Source organism: Populus euphratica, unplaced genomic scaffold (assembly GCF_000495115.2).
Source record: "Populus euphratica unplaced genomic scaffold, PopEup_1.0 scaffold46.1, whole genome shotgun sequence".
In the NCBI taxonomy this organism is placed as follows: Eukaryota; Viridiplantae; Streptophyta; class Magnoliopsida; order Malpighiales; family Salicaceae; genus Populus; species Populus euphratica.
This window is the reverse complement of record NW_011499852.1, coordinates 249516-268138: the sequence shown is the minus strand read 5'-3', so window position 1 is coordinate 268138 and position 18623 is coordinate 249516. Positions and strand designations below refer to the sequence as shown.

At 33.5% G+C, this 18623-nt stretch overlaps 2 protein-coding genes across 3 annotated transcripts; one reads left to right on the top strand and one right to left on the bottom strand.

Moving 5' to 3' along the window:
- Positions 1-320: 320 nt before the first annotated feature.
- LOC105121705 (ABC transporter B family member 1) lies at positions 321-7416 on the top strand. Its single transcript, XM_011020444.1, has 10 exons — positions 321-1101; positions 1221-1275; positions 1365-1540; positions 1633-1833; positions 1958-2217; positions 2315-2631; positions 2827-3050; positions 4298-4671; positions 4814-5528; positions 5904-7416. The coding sequence occupies exons 1-10, from the start codon at positions 637-639 to the stop codon at positions 7188-7190; spliced, it is 4074 nt and encodes a 1357-aa protein (XP_011018746.1). The 5' UTR covers positions 321-636; the 3' UTR covers positions 7191-7416.
- A 2187-nt stretch (positions 7417-9603) lies between these two features.
- Positions 9604-11076, bottom strand: LOC105121707 (zinc finger (C2H2 type) family protein). Of its 2 annotated transcripts, XR_841591.1 has the most exons (5): positions 10931-11076; positions 10724-10835; positions 10579-10641; positions 9851-10067; positions 9604-9744 (listed from the first exon to the last, which is right to left on the bottom strand). XR_841591.1 is itself a non-coding variant. In XM_011020445.1 (4 exons), the coding sequence occupies exons 1-4, from the start codon at positions 11013-11015 to the stop codon at positions 9965-9967; spliced, it is 363 nt and encodes a 120-aa protein (XP_011018747.1). In that variant the 5' UTR covers positions 11016-11076; the 3' UTR covers positions 9604-9964. The 2 variants fall into 2 exon arrangements, 1 of the variants encoding a protein (XP_011018747.1); XM_011020445.1 differs by having other exon boundaries at positions 9604-10067.
- Between the last annotated feature and the right edge of the window lie 7547 nt (positions 11077-18623).

Below are 18623 nucleotides of genomic sequence, written 5' to 3'. Positions count from 1 at the left end.
TCTCTCTAATCTCAGCGTCTGTCACTTTCTGTGTGTTTTTTACACCAGAAGCAAAACTTAAGGAAATCTCATGCTGTTTCCCTCTACTTCCTCTTTGGTTACACGGATGTACTTCCTTTATTTTGCAGTATCAGATTGTCTCTCTCTAATTGGATTTGGAGGATAGATTTAGAATATGCTCGTACATGTTAATAATTGCAGCTTTTGTTATTAAAAACGTTTAATTATATTATATGCTGTTAAGATATTTCATATTACCATATATTAAAAAAAGAAGAAAATCTAAGTATCTTCATTTTATAGCTTCTTGTTCTTAACTCCTGAACAGTTTTGGAATTAGATTTCAAACTGTAGCATGAAAAAAAAGCGAAAAGCAAAAAGCGAAGAGTAGAAGAATGTCTTGGGCCATAAGACTGGAGTACGAGAAGAGAGAGAAAAGAACAGTAAGGATGAAGTAAGAAACATGAGACTTGACTAAAAGAGAGGGTAAAAGGATATATATTAATTAAAAAAAAGGGGGAAAATAAAAGAACATAAGCACAAAAGCCAGATAAAGTGCGATAAGGAAGGAGAGAGGAGGAGGTGGGTTTGTTTGTTCAATAAAGCTAGGTAGCTAGCAAGAGAGAATTTTTGCAAATGTCACAAGAGTCTCTAGAGATAAAGACGATTGAGCAATGGAAATGGTCAGAAATGCAAGGCCTTGAACTCGTGTCCGAGCCTCCTCCTGATCCCTCCTCTCACTCTCATCCCTTTAAAACCACACCAACTCTAACATCAAACACGAACTCCACATACCAACAACAAGAAAGTGTAGTTGAGAGAAGAGAAATGGAAAGTACAGAGCCGAAGAAAGATGGGACTTCTAGTACCAGTGGTGGTGGAGGTAATGGAGAGAAGCCGGGTGATGTGGCTGTAGCTGGGTTTGGAGAGCTGTTTAGATTTGCTGATGGGTTAGATTATGTGCTGATGGGAATTGGGTCAGTGGGTGCATTTGTACATGGATGTTCTTTACCTCTCTTTCTTCGGTTCTTTGCCGATCTTGTTAACTCTTTTGGTTCTAATGCCAATAACATGGATAAGATGATGCAAGAAGTTTTGAAGGTACTTAATTTAAACAAAAAAAATCATAAAACGAAAAAGAAAGCAGTATCCTTTTTTTTTATGTTAACATATTGACAAACAAGAATGATAATGTAACTTTGTGGTTTTGAATTTTGCAGTACGCATTTTACTTTCTTATTGTTGGTGCTGCAATTTGGGCATCATCATGGGCAGGTAGGTTCTGCTGCGGTTTCTTGGTTTGTTTCGATATGCATGCTAATGATAATAATGGAACTGAAAGAAAGCTTAAATTTTGGACACAGAGATATCATGTTGGATGTGGACTGGAGAGAGGCAATCAACAAGGATGAGGATCAAGTACCTAGAAGCGGCATTAAACCAGGACATTCAATACTTCGACACCGAAGTTCGGACATCAGACGTTGTTTTTGCCATCAACACTGATGCAGTGATGGTCCAAGATGCTATCAGTGAGAAGGTAAAAACAGAACAAGAAAAACCCTGTTTCATCATTCCTAATTAGGCCTCTTTTTGACTAAAAATGTCTTCTTCTTTTTGGTTTTTGTGCAGTTGGGTAATTTTATTCACTACATGGCAACATTTGTTTCTGGATTTGTGGTGGGTTTTACTGCTGTGTGGCAATTAGCACTGGTCACTCTGGCAGTGGTTCCACTCATAGCTGTAATTGGAGCCATCCACACCACCACATTAGCCAAGCTCTCTGGCAAAAGCCAAGAAGCTCTGTCACAGGCTGGAAACATTGTAGAGCAGGTAACAAAAAATGGCGAGTTTACTTTGTGATTCACTTACTTTCAATTTGTAGAATATGTAAATTCACTTAGTGAGACTCTCTCTTTTGTACTTGGGCATTTGCTAATTTGAAGCAAAATTGTAGACGATTGTGCAAATCCGGGTTGTTTTGGCATTTGTTGGGGAATCAAGAGCATTACAAGCCTACTCGTCAGCTTTGAAGGTTTCTCAAAGGATTGGTTACAAGAGTGGATTTTCAAAGGGAATGGGACTAGGTGCAACTTACTTTGTTGTTTTCTGTTGCTATGCTCTTCTTCTCTGGTATGGAGGTTATCTTGTTAGACATCATTATACCAATGGAGGTCTAGCCATAGCTACCATGTTTGCTGTTATGATTGGAGGATTGTAAGTGCTTGGTTTTACCTCATGTGATCAGGAATTATAATTTGATACGTTTATCAAATCAAATCTTGATTTGGCTAAAGTTTTGTTTTGTTGGCAGAGGTATAGGACAAGCTATCCCTAGCATGGGTGCATTTGCGAAAGCAAAAGTTGCAGCTGCAAAAATTTTCCGAATAATCGATCATAAGCCTGCCATTGACCGAAACATTGAATCTGGGCTGGAATTAGAATCAGTTACTGGGCTTGTAGCGCTCAAAAATATAGATTTTGCGTACCCTTCAAGGCCAGATATTCGAATTCTGAACAATTTTTCGCTTAATGTCCCAGCTGGAAAGACCATAGCTTTGGTTGGCAGCAGTGGCTCTGGTAAAAGCACTGTAGTCTCGCTCATTGAGAGATTCTATGATCCCAACTCAGGTAAATTGTGCCAGTTTCTTTCTTAGTAAACAAAACCAGAGTGGACAACAACTTGTGAAAAATGTCAATGTTTTGATTGACATAATTAATGTATAACTGCCAACCGAAGTAAATTTGTTTCTTGAGTTCAACTATTCCACGTGGATCTGAAAGTTTTAGCACAAGTGTTCTGTTAATAAAATTAATTTTTTGCAGGACAAGTACTTCTAGATGGGCATGACATTAAGACGTTAAAGCTGAGATGGCTGAGACAACAAATAGGGCTAGTTAGCCAAGAGCCTGCCTTGTTTGCAACAACCATCAAGGAAAATATACTATTGGGAAGGCCTGATGCAGATCAAGTTGAAATAGAAGAAGCTGCCAGGGTTGCAAATGCCCATTCGTTCATTATCAAGCTACCCGATGGCTTTGACACTCAGGCAAGTTAGTTTTAAAGATGCAGTAACATGTGAATACAGGGTAAGAAATTGACAATGGCAGCTAACCAGCTACGTGTCAAACCTCGTTAGGAACCTATTGAACTAGCTCTCATAATTGTCTGTTCCCTTTAAAAAATTTGGAAGATCTGAATTTAAATCCCTTAAGTAATTTGAATAGAATAGGTAGTTAATTCCTTATAAAAAAACATAATAAGTACATAAGTGAAGAGCTCTCCTATGCAAGGTAAAATATTGACTTTGTGGCTGTTGGGGGAAGTGGGGTAGACGTGGTCATTCCATAATGTGAAATGAAATGGTAGATCTTGACCAGTAGCCAGTGCGAATCACAGTTAGATTTTTTTTTTTTTATGCCATATAACTTGCCACCACAATACAGTAAAGTATGCAGAGATTGAATGGTTTATTTGATCAAAAACTTAACCTAACCTTGTCCTTGTCCATATTCTTATTAGAAGTCAATGTGAGAATGCGTTATGGTCAGGCATGCATTTGAAAGAAGGTAACATGTTATAGTCAACATTGCATGTGCATGTGTAAGGTTTTATATGTTTATGCAGAAAGAAGGACGAAATAAACCTAGAAAGAGGATATGTCAAGAAGAAGACAATATTTAAAGAATGGAGGACATGATGTCATCATTAAATATGCCAATCTAATCCCATGGAAAATAAATAATTCTCAAGTTTATATAAAACTCAAAATCATAAGAAGGCCAATAAGGAATCTCTATGATGTTGACATTGGGGGTAGATAATTACTTGAAGACAACAAGTGGGAACGATAAGTGAAAGAAAAATGCATTAATGTTCATGAAGAAATTCCTCATTTGGATATTAGTTAATCAGCTAGATTATAAGCTAAATAATATCTTTCAAGGAAAAACAAAATGAATTAACAATAACATATAACCAGGAAGAAAGTCTAAATTCACCGTGGACCTAGAGGAAAATTTGAAGAAATAAACTTCAGGAAAATTCTGTTTGTGTCTCTGTGATAATACAATTAGCCTGAAAGAGTAATCATGTTATGCTTTGACCAGTTGCTGAGTAATTGAAAAGGAATGATGATCAAAATATTTTTCTTCAATCCATACCTATTTTGGAATATGATTTCTCAGTCTTTATTTCTTTTTTATTCTTATGTTGGAATCGTTGGAAATCGATAAAACTGATGCAGAAATTGAAAAGAGCATATGGCACATGTATAAAATGATGTGAAAATTGCAGGTGGGTGAGAGAGGACTGCAGCTTTCTGGAGGACAGAAGCAGAGAGTAGCTATAGCAAGGGCTATGCTGAAAAACCCAGCAATTTTGCTCTTAGATGAGGCAACGAGTGCTTTAGATTCCGAGTCAGAAAAGCTAGTGCAAGAAGCCCTTGACAGGTTTATGATTGGCAGGACTACTCTTGTCATTGCACATCGGCTCTCCACCATACGCAAGGCTGACCTTGTAGCTGTACTCCAGCAGGGTAGTGTTAGTGAAGTAGGAACACATGATGAGCTCATTGCAAAAGGAGAAAATGGTGTGTATGCCAAGCTTATCAGAATGCAGGAGGCGGCACATGAAACAGCTCTAAACAATGCCAGAAAGAGTAGTGCAAGGTAGGTTCTATCAACTTTTGTCCCTGATTCCTCTTTTGAATTTTCACTCCTTTTATTTTGGTATTTCTTTTGCTTCTAAAATGCGAGAATGTTGTTATGGACTAACCATGAGTTTTCCATTTAACGTGGTTCTGTATTGCAGGCCTTCTAGTGCAAGGAACTCAGTAAGCTCACCAATAATTGCCCGTAATTCTTCGTATGGCCGATCACCATACTCACGCAGGCTATCTGACTTTTCTACCTCTGATTTTAGTCTCTCCCTTGATGCCCCATTCCCCAATTACCGACTTGAAAAACTTGCTTTCAAGGAGCAAGCTAGTTCCTTTTGGCGCCTTGCAAAGATGAATTCTCCTGAATGGGTCTATGCCTTGGTTGGTTCTATTGGGTCTGTTATTTGTGGTTCCCTCAGCGCCTTCTTTGCATATGTTCTCAGTGCTGTACTTAGCGTCTACTATAATCCAAACCATGCTTATATGAGCAGAGAAATCGCAAAATACTGCTATTTGCTAATTGGGCTCTCATCAGCTGCACTGATATTCAATACACTACAGCATTCCTTCTGGGATATTGTGGGAGAAAACCTTACAAAACGAGTGAGGGAGAAAATGCTGACAGCAGTGCTAAAAAATGAAATGGCATGGTTTGATCAGGAGGAAAATGAGAGTGCTAGGATTGCAGCAAGATTGGCTCTTGATGCAAACAATGTCAGATCAGCCATTGGAGACAGAATTTCTGTGATTGTACAGAATACAGCACTCATGCTGGTTGCTTGCACTGCAGGGTTTGTTTTGCAGTGGCGCCTTGCCCTTGTTCTCATTGCTGTCTTCCCTTTGGTTGTCGCAGCCACCGTTCTACAGGTTTGTTTCTCTGACCAGTTCCTGAGTAATTCACTTGTAATCTGGTTAGTGGGAAGCTACTGTAAACAGCAAACTGGTCACTCAATCTTGGCTTTTGTAACAATACTGAATGAATTATTTAGAAGAAACGTGATAAGTTATAGCAAGGGAAATGTTACTCATATTTAATCATTTTATGATCCATCCCAAGAGTATCATACGTTCACAGACAAATCCAAATGGTTTTATGGCGTTTCATGCAATAAAAGTAGTTCTAATTTTCTGTAAAAACCATATGTGATCTGAAATTTTCAACTCTTTTATTAGGTATGAAAAATAATTCAACTCAATGAACTTTTTCTGAACTCTATTTGGTCTGCCTCTGATTGTTAACAGAAAATGTTCATGAATGGTTTCTCGGGAGACCTAGAAGCTGCCCATTCCAAGGCCACACAACTGGCAGGAGAGGCCATAGCTAATGTGAGGACTGTTGCTGCCTTCAATTCTGAGGCAAAAATAGTGGGTCTTTTCTCTACCAATCTCGAAACTCCTTTACGGAGATGCTTTTGGAAGGGACAGATTGCAGGAAGTGGATTTGGGATTGCACAGTTTTCTCTTTATGCTTCTTATGCTCTGGGTCTGTGGTATGCATCCTGGCTTGTGAAGCATGGAATCTCCAATTTCTCAAACACGATCCGAGTTTTTATGGTCCTCATGGTCTCTGCCAATGGTGCAGCTGAGACATTAACCTTGGCTCCTGACTTCATTAAGGGTGGTCGAGCCATGCGCTCAGTCTTTGATCTGCTTGACCGCAAAACTGAAATTGAACCTGATGATCCTGATGCCACCCCAGTTCCTGATCGTCTTCGTGGAGAAGTTGAGCTAAAGCATGTAGACTTTTCTTATCCCACTCGCCCTGACATTCCAGTTTTCCGTGACCTCAATCTTCGTGCACGAGCTGGCAAAATTCTTGCCCTTGTGGGTCCTAGTGGATGTGGTAAGAGCTCTGTCATTGCTCTCATACAGAGATTCTATGAGCCATCATCTGGGCGGGTGATGATTGATGGTAAGGACATTAGGAAATACAATCTCAAGTCCCTCAGAAAGCACATTGCAATAGTCCCCCAGGAGCCATGCCTCTTTGGTACTACCATTTATGAAAATATTGCATACGGGAATGAGTCAGCAACAGAGGCTGAAATAATTGAAGCCGCTACTTTGGCCAATGCCCATAAGTTTGTATCTGCATTACCAGATGGCTACAAAACATTTGTAGGTGAGAGAGGAGTTCAGTTATCTGGTGGACAGAAGCAGAGAATTGCCATTGCTCGAGCTTTAATAAGGAAGGCTGGGCTTATGCTACTCGATGAGGCAACAAGTGCACTAGATGCTGAGTCTGAGAGGTCTGTACAGGAAGCCCTGGATCGTGCCTGCTCAGGAAAGACCACAATTGTTGTTGCACACCGGCTATCAACCATAAGAAATGCTCATGTCATTGCTGTAATTGATGATGGTAAAGTAGCAGAGCAAGGATCCCACTCGCATCTATTGAAAAATTATCCTGATGGGAGCTATGCCCGCATGATACAGTTACAGAGGTTTACACATAGCGAAGTCATTGGAATGACATCAGGTTCAAGTTCCTCAACTAGACCTAAAGATGATGAAGAAAGGGAAGGCTAGTATTGATTAAATGAAAACACCTGTAAGAGGAGTATATCCCATGCATCCCCTAGTGATTTTCTGGGTTTTTTTGTTTCGATGTTAATGCTATGGTATAGTAGTATAGTATGTTTATTATCTTCTTTTTTTCTTACCACAAATTTTATAATCTTATGAATCTTTCCGAGTAAATGATAATGATGAATACTTCCACGCGATTGAAATTCATGGAAGCATCCCTTGTGCATGTGGTGGTTTGTCGCGCCTGCTTTCACAAAAAGATGCCCATTGTTGGTAAATAATTGAGAGAGGTGCCAAGGCATTCCCTGCATTTTTTTTGTACGATTAGGAAATGTGCTCCCATCACAAAAGGTGTCTGCATTCAAATTCAATCAAATCATGCAAGGAATCCTGATCATATTTGCAACATTGATCAAGGGTTTGTGCAATTAGGCTACAAGGGCTATCATGCATGCCAGGATTCCGTTACTTTACCACTTACTGATGGAAAAAGAATGGACCCAGTGGCTATGGGTGTAGACCTGAATACTATTGACGTGTTGGACAGCTATGCATCTCAATCCAAACTTTGAGGCGATCATATTCCTGGCGATTCGAAATCATACAAACTTGAGCTTAATAGGATGCGTATCCATTTATGATTTTGTGTGTGGGGAAGGAAATTATTGAATGTCAAAGTTCACATGGTGGTAGGTTGCACAAGTGTGTCATTTGAGTTTTCAAGGACGAGATAGCTCCATGCGAAACAAGGACAAGAACTACCCCAAAGAGGGGACCTCGTTGAAATCAATAGACTACGCTCCTTCAACCATTAGTAGAAGCTGGTGGTGGTGGTGGTGGACAAGCGTGAGACAAAAGTATAGGATATGGCATTTGGAAAATGACAGCAGGGGAGATGATAAGACAGTTAGATCATGGCCTCATGGGATGCTCTGTCCTTGCGTTCTTTGCGCGGGCCATGCACAATCTCTTTCCATTAAAGAAATACAATGATGTTAGCGTGCACAGATGGGCTTTAATGGCGCCCTTGTTTTCACGTGCTCAAGAGCATTATGCTTTGGAGGGACATTGGATGATGACTCTCTGTTAATAAGTAACACGACCTCAACAGCTGTTTCTTGTCTGAATTGGAAGTTGCAAATACTTGAAAACAATGGGAGAGACAAGAGTACCAGGAAGAAATGATAGTAACCTTCACGTTTCTGCAACAATGTACTGCTCATAAAGAGGTCAAAATGTTTTGGCATTCAGGAATCAGGTGATACCTATGGTTGCAGCATGCGCTAGTCTCTGAAAAGATGTTTTCTTTTTCCTTTTACTGGTAAGTCTCCATTGGTCTTACAATTATTACTGACTGCAAAGGTCTTCTAATCGTGACAGTGGATGCAGCTGACACACTCAGCCCACCTCGCATTTGAATACAAAAGCAACCCGCCAAAAGCCACAACCAGAGCGACAGTATACATGATAAGGAGAAAGGGCCAGAACAAATAGATATACGATAAGAAGGGCCCAAAAATTAAATCCCAAAACCAAGACAGAAAGATGAAAAAAAAAAAAAAAACTACTGTAATCAAAACTTTTGATTCTATACTGGCATTCTGGGAGCATAATTGCTAATAAAAATGAGAGGTCTGTCATATCTTCAGGGACAAACCCCTATCTTATATCTTAAGCTACTGTTTCTACTTCACAAACATCAACAGGAACCAATTATCAACCATACTGGGACCTTCCACCTTTCCCAGACAAAAAATTCAAGCAAGCTAATTTATTGATTGAAAGAAAATGAAACAAACCCAAACAACATAAGATATTCTTGTAGTTTCATGCAACTAAGAGAGGTCTGCTGTCAACCTATAAACTCAAGGACTAATACCTAATCTGCTATATAGCATATAGATGCCATTTAATTTTCTTGCTCACCTTACAAAACGTACAGCGACATTATAAAAGCTGCAATTCTCCAATAACATTCTCTGATCCTGAGAATGCTCTGGATTCCTTTCCTGTTTCTCATCTTCCACCATATTTTTTTTTTTTTAAAATCCTAAAACTAGAGTTGGACATATGGATAGGGCAGACGTGCAGCTTGATAATCAGAGAAGGGTCTGCACTTTGTAAAATTTCACTCGCTTCTTCTGCCTTTTGTACTGGGGCAAGACCCCATGAAACACGATTTCCCATTTCACTTGAATCTCTTGCGATCTCTTTTTTAATGATAGATCATCAAGGCAATTAAAGGACACGTCTCATAATCACCATTGACAAATACATAAATCACTCTAATGGATTCAAAGAAATGGTACCGGCACAGCCACAAAACGTCGCACAACAGGTATTTTCAGACCTGGAGATGAATGGAAAAAATATTTCGGCTGATGCAGTTAATACTGTTTGTTTGAAAATTCAATGGTGAAAAAAAATTTCATCACATTTTTTTTATCGAATTCCCTGTAAAGTTATGATCACATGACCAATCAATATGCCCGGATGTAAAATCCACATAACATCAACTGGCCAAGGTATCAGGCCTTCCCTTTGGATACAAGGTTTCAAGATTAAATCCTGATTCTCCCTTAACTATCAGATAAATATAATAGCAGAGCAGACCCTGAAGAAAGCTAGTCGCCATTACTTTTACAGCAATACAGGGAAATACCACTGCAGAGACCTTTGTTATAAAACAAAATGTCCTCCAGCTAAAGAAGGCCTGTTTGAATTTACTTGTCATCTAAACTAGTGTATCAGCAAAGAAACCAAAAACAGGATGCTCACATGGACATAAGCTTAAGACCATTATCCGGGGCACCCATTCCTGCAGCTAACTCAGAATCGAGTTGATTATGCGGTGCAGGTCCCATCATTTGCTTCACACTGCATTCAGCAAAATCAATATCAGACTAAGTACCCTGTCCTCTATTTTTAAGATATGAATGAGCAAGCATTAGGTTTGTAGTTAAAATTAGCAGGTGAAAAAGGTCTTGGACTCAATTCAACATTCTGGGGAATGAAAATTAGATATGTGGATTGTGGTAAAACAATGGACATGACCAGTTGAGTTGTGCAGATAACTTAAGTAGAAAAGTCTCGGTTTCAACCAGCTAATATCTGGGAGGAAAACATGGTCTAGTTAAGCATTCATAATAAGCACCCAATGGGAAAAACTAATCCAATCCTTTATGCGGCTAGTATTGATTAAGAAAGCTCTATTAACTCATGCACCCAACGACCGCAGAAGATTACTAGATCCTCACATTAGACCATTTTGGGATTTGCTCTGCGTTAGCATTAACGAACTTGAAGTGCATAACACAGTAGCTTTCTAATTTTATAGCAGAAAGGACAAACAACAACAACAAAATTAGAGAAACAGGGGAAAACTGACCGCTTCTTATGACGTTTGGTCTTGAAGTGCTCATCCCTCACAGTCACATTAGCAAAGTAGCGGCTGCCCCAAATTAATTAATAAAAGGTAAGGAAAAAATAAAAAACCAACTGAATTTGCAATATAAATAAAAAAAATTACATACTCGCAGTGGAGACAGTAATATTGGCCCATGCCAGGTAAATCCTCGTCGAGAGGCAAAGTTGACTTCATCTCTCCATCAGGTTTTTGCAGCTCCTCATATACCGCATCGTCGGGTGAATCAAAATTATCAAGTCAAGGAAACAGTAGACACAAAATTACATATACAAAAAACCTTAAGAAAAGTGATTAATAATCAGAAAGAGGATATCTTTGAGGAGGAATTTGGAGCGACGAGCCGTCTTGTGAGAGTATCTTCTCTTCTTCACCTTCCTGCTTGGACATTTGCCTCCCATTTTTTTAGGGTTTTGGTTTCTCAGGGAACAGAATTGAATTGCTTCAGCTTTTCCTTTTTTACTTTATATCAGACACTGCAACCGACGTCGTTTTTGGCGGTTAAAATAAACAAGGTTAAATAGGTTTTTTATATTTTTATTGCACAGAATAATTACTTTATTACATCGGAAGGGAAAAAAAATTAAGCTTTGGGCAAAAAACTTTTTAGTCTTTCAATTAATTTTAAAACAGTTAGATCCTCTTGAAATTTAAAAGGCTGTGGCTATGATTTTAATATTATTTTTTTTGTCTTTCACTTTTGTTTTTTTTATTGTTATTGAAAGTCCTCAGATACAATAGGATAATTTTAAAAATAAGTAAAATTTAATAAAAAATAGAAGCACATAAACATTATTTGCACGTGTAACACCATCCAATTCTCAAAACCTTACTTCTAGAATAACATCCGAAACATATCGATGTTCCTTTAATATACAATTGGTATATATGACATAATTTTTACTGGTTTTGTGTTTAGCTTTTTTTTTCTCTTTCTTAGTTGATTTTCTTGTTAGCTATAAAAAAATTTAAATTAGCTTTTAAAATTTGTTATTATTAAGATTTTATTCTTACTCTTTTTATTTTTATTATGATGTTATTTTATTTAGAATAATTTATAAAATTAAATATTTTTCTCAATTTCATCCCCAATATATTTTTTTATTTGTTAGATTTGATTTTTATTCTTTTTATTACTATGTTTTTATTTGAGATGGTTTTTGAATTTTTTTCTAACAAATCCATCATTCTTGAGTTTTTTTCCTATCAAATCTAAATTTTTTTTATTATTATTACTATTTTTTTTGCCTTGCAGGATTTTTTTATATTGATTTTTTGTTTTTATTTCATGCTACAACATTTAATTGGCTAAATGTTTATTTTTTTATGAGCTCGGGTCTAGAATTTAACAAATTATAAATTTAAGAGATTAATCCTATTTTACAAAGTTGAAATGGGTTTTCTTAATTTTTTTTAAGTTATTTTTTTCATTCTTCAATATTTTATTATTTTTATAATCATTTTCTTTGAGAATTTTTAGTCATTTTGATAATAACATAGGTTGCCTCATTTTTTTATCTTTGTTAAATTTAGCTTTTTAAAAGGAATCTAGTTTTAAAATTAAATTAAATTAATTAATTTTATCCTCCAACATTTAATTCTTCAAGTATTGAGCTTCTAAGTTGAGCCCGGGGCAATAATTTAACAGATTAAGGATTTGAGAGTTTAACATGAGTTTACAAAGTTAACTTGGACATGTTTTTTTTTTTTTGTAATTTCATCCTCCAATATTTTTTTTATTAACTTTCTATGGGATTTATCTTTTTTTTTAAATAACAAGAGTTGCCTCAATTTTTTTTTTATCATTGTTAAATTTAGTTTTTTTAAAAGGAATTTTGTTTGTTAATTAAATTAAATTTATTGATTTTATCCTTTGAATTTTAATTGAGTGGGTTTTGAGCTTTTTATTTTAGCCTAAATCTATAATTTAATAGGTTACAAGTTTGAGTTATTGACTCAGATTTATAAGGTTCACCTAGATTTACTTGTTTTTTTTTAGTTTTATCCATCAATATTTTATTGTTTTTATTTGTTATTCATGAGATTTTTCAGTGATTTTGAAAGTACCAAGAGTTAACTCAAATCTTTTTTATATATATATTTGTTAAATCTAGTTTTTTTTTGAAAGAAATTTAACTTTTTAATTAAATTAAATTAATTAAGTGAGAGTAGACACGAGATGCTTGATTCATAAATTTTTTTATTTGCCTTTTGAGTCATTGCTTTAACAAAACACGTGACCTTTCTGAGTTATTAAATTCTTAAATTTTTCTTACTTCGTTTAACACGTCAATATTGCATGAACATATCTTTTTATGTTGGCAAAAAGTAACCTGGCCAACAATGTAGCACATGTTATTTATCTAGTCTTTTCTATTGTAGCTTCACTTGAATCTTTGTGTTAATTGACATTATCATGAGCATGTTCTTCCCGTTTGAAATTAAAAGTCCTCCATGTATCGTTTTAACTAGGGGTGTTAATGGTTTGGTTTAGATTTAAAAAACCAACCGAACTGAATTTCTGTATTCTTGATAAATATTAACTGGACCGGATTGGAAACCGGTTCGGTTAAATCTGATTTTTTTGAAAAAAACCGGGAAACCTAATCCCTTCATGTATGGATTTTTTTTTTATTTTTTTTTTTAAATAGCTTAGCTTTACATTAAAATTCACAGCAACTTGATGTTCAGTTAATTCACAACAACTTGATGTTCGGTTAAAATCTGGGCATGAATTAAATCAGATACAAATTGGCTGAAGCCTGCAAGATGGAAATAAAGATGAAAACGGTTTATGCAATAGATTACTTCTGAGAGAGAAGAAAGATGGAGAGAAACGCTGAAGCCTGCAAGATGAAGACAAAGATGAAGACGGTTTATGCAACAGATTGCTTTTGAGAAACCTTGTTTTGTTCAGTTAGATGTTAAAACTTATAATAAACTTTCAAACCCACTAGGCATGCACAATCAATTTACTTTGCTGTCGCCTGTTGTTGCTCAAATGAAGATGATTGCTAGAAAAGGAAGATTGAGAATTAATTGAGAGAAAGATTGAGAATTTCTCTGGGAAGTGGGAAGGAGGCAGCTTTTTTGTAAGAAGAGAATGAGATGCACAGAAAGGAGGCTGATTAGGTTAAGTATAGTATTTATACTATATTTTTTAATTGTTTAATGGGTCCAGTTCGGTTTGTTCCGGTTTCTGGTTTAAAACCGAAACCGAACCAAACCTATTAACATTTATGGTTTTTTAAATCGGTTTAATTGGTTTTTTTCAGTTTGGTTTTTTTGATTAATTTTTCTTTGGTTTTATCGGTTTTCTCGGTTAATCGGTTATTTTGAACACCCTTAATTTTAACTAGATATGAACCTGTGTTATGTCATGGGATTGAATTATTATTATTTTTAAAAAAATAATATTTAAGTATTATAAGCGTATTTTAAAAAAAAAATCTAACTAGGATTATAGACTTGAATAAATTAAATAAATTAGTTTTATTTTAATTAGATAATTGAAAAAATCAATAACAACAAATGAACCAATTTTTTTTTTTAAAAAAAGTGATCATGATATATTGTAGAAAAAAACCTTTCTTTCAAAAGGGAGAAAAAATGATGTAGCTCACATTTTAATCAATAAAATACAAAATGAGAACAAAAAATATGTCAAAAGAAAACAATGTCAACCCATGTTAATTTTTCTAAATCATGACCCGAGTTATTAGATTTGAAGCATCGTTTTTGAAAAAACCACGAAGCCTAATTTTCAACCCATTAAATATTGAAAGATGGAATTTAAAAAAATATACAAAAGGTTCCAAAACAAAAAATAGCAATTTAAATAATAAGAACCAAAATTAAAATAAAAACTAAATTAGAGAACAAATATTTTTTTTTGTTAAAGGGTTAAATTAAAAAGAAAAATAAGTTTAACAGATGGACAAGAAACAATAAAAAAAAATAAAGATTAAATAGGAAAAAAATTATATATAATAAGTTGGAATTGAATAATGAAATCGAGAACAAATCAAAATTTTACATAAAGAACAAGAAAAAAAATCAAAAAATTACAATTAAAGTTTAAACATCAATAAATAAGAGAACAACTCTAAAAATTAAAATGATCAACGTGAATTTTAATGGGAGAAGAAGGAAAAGAGAAAGAAAGCACTTCCAATGACAAATTATTTTACTACCACTGTCATGAGCCATCCCAACAAGAAAAAAATATTGTGATAATTTCAAAAACACAATGAAAAGGAATTTTAGGTTATTAATAGATGCCGCACACAACACCAGGAGACAATGGGTGCCTCGTATACACTGGGGTGTATGTTACATGCTCTAACTACTTTTTATTTAAATAATATTTTATATTTATTAAAATATCAATTTTTCTCATTCAACTTAATGATAAAAAAAAAAAAAGATAAAAAATCCCTCAACCACAAGTTTAAAAAAGTTTTCATTTCAAGGTAATTCAACCAATTTACTATGCATAAAAAAGTGAAAAAGACAAAAAAGGATTCTAGATGTTAGGTTTAAAAAGTTTACTTTTAAGAGTAATTTAATTATTTTGTTGTGTTTAAAAAATAAAACAAATAATTCTATCCCTAATTAATTTGATAATGATAAATGAGCCTTATTAAAAGATCGAGTTACTCCAGCACCAATGCCATTGGTTTTTTTAGGATGGAAAATTTTGTAATTATACTATTTTAGCAAAAAAATAATAAGCTACAATGAATCTTTCTTTCATTTTAGTTTTTTTTATTTCATTAAATTAACCCCTTTTATATATAAAAATACTCTTACTAGCTTTTTTATGATCATAAATGGTATCTCATTTTATGAGGCTTTATTAAGTTAATCAAAAACTTGTGATTGATCAAATGATAACTACGGAGTAGCAGACACATATTGATCTAGTCTCTTTTAAATTAAATTCTTTACCATTTTAAAATTGGGGTAGTAGAATGAAAAAATTAAAATTAATTGATTAATTAATTAATTACTGTTAAGTATCATTGTGGTTTCTTGTTTTCTGTTTATTTTATTTTAATTTTTTTGGTTACATTAATGCATATTTTTTTCTATAAACAATGTTAAAACAAGTTTTTAAAAATAATAGAAAGTGGTTTTCTATTTTTTGCTTTAAGTTATTTATTTATGTATAACACATTAATTACTAATATTACCATCAACATACCACCGAAACAAGCACTAATAAACTAATATTACTTTTAGTATTATCATTACTATTATAACTCATTTTTTGACCTTTGAGTTTTTTTAATACTTCTAAAAAAATAATAAATTTTCTACATGTACATTTCCTTAAAACTTATTCAATTTTTCAAAATTTATCTATTTCCTAAACTTTTTTTATATTATTATTTTTGTGCATTTTATCTTGGTTTCGAGCAAGACAATAAAAGATAGAAGCAAAAAACAAAACAAAAGGAGAAAAAAAAAGAAAGTGAAAATCAAGTATAGGCTTAATAAAAAAAAAGGGGGGGGAAGAAAACAATCTAGAGTGAGAAAAAGGTTTGAAAGCTGAAAAAGCAAAAAAAGAAAAAGAAAAATAAATAAATAAATAAATAAAACATGAGAGTCATAGCATCCTAATCTTATATCATCATATCCTAATCCTATATTAGTATTTTTTTTCGAACTTGGTCCAAATACTCCAAATAGAATGTTGCTTAAAAATTTTTATATATGTATCTTTTTATTTATCCTTGTATAGACTCTAAAAAATAAAAAATAAAAAATACAACATGCACTAAACACTCTCCTTTTTAATAACACTCACACCATAACCACACCAATTTATATCAAAAATTAATCTTTCCATCATTGAACCATCTCTTTAAATAAACTTAACCACCAACTTAAGGTAGCACAACTCGCTATAGCACTTAAAAACCAGCTCCCACAACATATATAATTCTCTTTCACCCTCGTGGCCATTGTAACACATATTATATCGAACCATAACATTTTTTCAAATAAAAAACTAGTTAAAGACTCAACCACACGTATAAACCAACACCACCATATTGATATCCTCTTTCTACCATATACCATATCGTCATACATAACCACTCACATGTCATTATCCAACAACCAAAACACCACTTGTATAGACTTTAAATAAAACATCTATTACAAAACAACAAAACCACCGAAGGATAAACACATTTTAATCTATCTTGGGTAGGATACCTTTAACGATTTTTATCTTATTTGTTGTTAGGGATTAATTATTTATCCTTAAAATCTTATTTCTCATCTCTTGGTGTAAATAGGATGTATGCAATCAGCTTTTCATGATTCCAATAATACTATATTATTTAAATACACTTCCAAATAAGATCCATGAACTCAAAGAAATTTGACTTAAATATCCTTTAGAATAAGAGAAAATCAAAGAAGAAAAATAGATTTTTAAATAGAGAATACTAAACTAAAAATTAGAGTGAAGAAGAGTGTCAAGAATCTTGTAAAAAACTATCTAGAATATTTTTCCTTTAACCTTTTTATATAGTGAATTTTAAAATCAAAACTAATATAAAATTAATTACTATAATTACCATAATTAATTTTTATCATTATTAGTCTTAATTATACACTATAAACTAAATCTAAACCTGGAAGTGTTTTCTTTAAATATGATGCTTTTTGTTTGAATAAAAATTATCCATGTTGAAGAAATTGTTTGGACTTTTTATTTATATACCAACAAAAAATAATTGTTTATAGGTCAACATTATAACCTGAATCCAAGCTAAAAAAATAGGCTTGTAAAAAATTATTTTTGTATACAAAATTATTTCACAACAAAATGACACCCAAACATGAACCAAGTCGAGCAGGCGACTTAAGTTTAAAGCTCACTTTGTTTAAATCATTTATTTTCTAGAAGCTTGAATATTTTTTGAATCTAATTTTAATTTTTTATCTTCTTACTGTATAAACAACAAAAAAAATATTATTTCTTTTTTATATGGAATAAATATTTTGGATTTTACAAGAAAACATAATAACAAGAGGTTTTTGAGTCAATAAAGTTTTAATTTTAAAAATGAGTGGATTTTATTTTTAACTTAATCTCAAATATCTCCAATAATCTTTAAATAGTTGGACTCTTAAATAATTAGATTTTTTTTAGACAATTTAGAATCTACTATAGATACATATTATAGATACATATTATGTAACATTATTCAACAGTGAAATATAGTTTCTTACATTACTGAATCATATTAAATCTTTTATTTTATATTTTAATTTTATCTTCTATTATAATATTCATTAATAGTTCCAGTAGATTCTTCGCAACACTTGCAATTTGTCTCCCACCCTCACTTTCTTTTTAATTTCTTCTCTCTTTCTTTTTTTCTTAAGTTCACCCGTCACTCTCGTTCTATTAACTACCATTACACAATATATTATATCCTTTAAAATTAAAAGAAGGAATACTAAATAAAAATAGTCAAATGATTTTTTTTTTAAGTTGAGAAATTTTATTAGTAGTAATAATGGACAAAAGCCTATAATCAAAGGGCGTTGAACCATAGTGCAAGTGAAATAAAAGAAAACAGAAATTGAGCAATCTCACTGCTAAAACGACTAACAATTTGAGTAAAAACCCAGAAAAATCACATCCTTAAACAAATAGTCAAATGAGATTTTCCAAAAAAATAATAATAAAATAGTAAAATCAAAGTCAACTATAAGCTCGCCATTAACTAGTCACTGACCACCACTGACGAGGCAGCTCTTCCGCACCACATCCCCCATCTCCCTAATTGCTAAACATCCCCCTTGGCATAATCCTTGCAATATTCTCAAACTCTTAAGAAGATTCTTGAATTACCAGAGACTTATTTTCTACTAAACTCAAAGTGAAGTATGAAATTCAAAAAAACTCAGAAAACCTAAAATCATAGGAACATGAGAGCACAAATCAAAAACCTGATATAAACTCTTGAAGTTTTTGTAGGGAA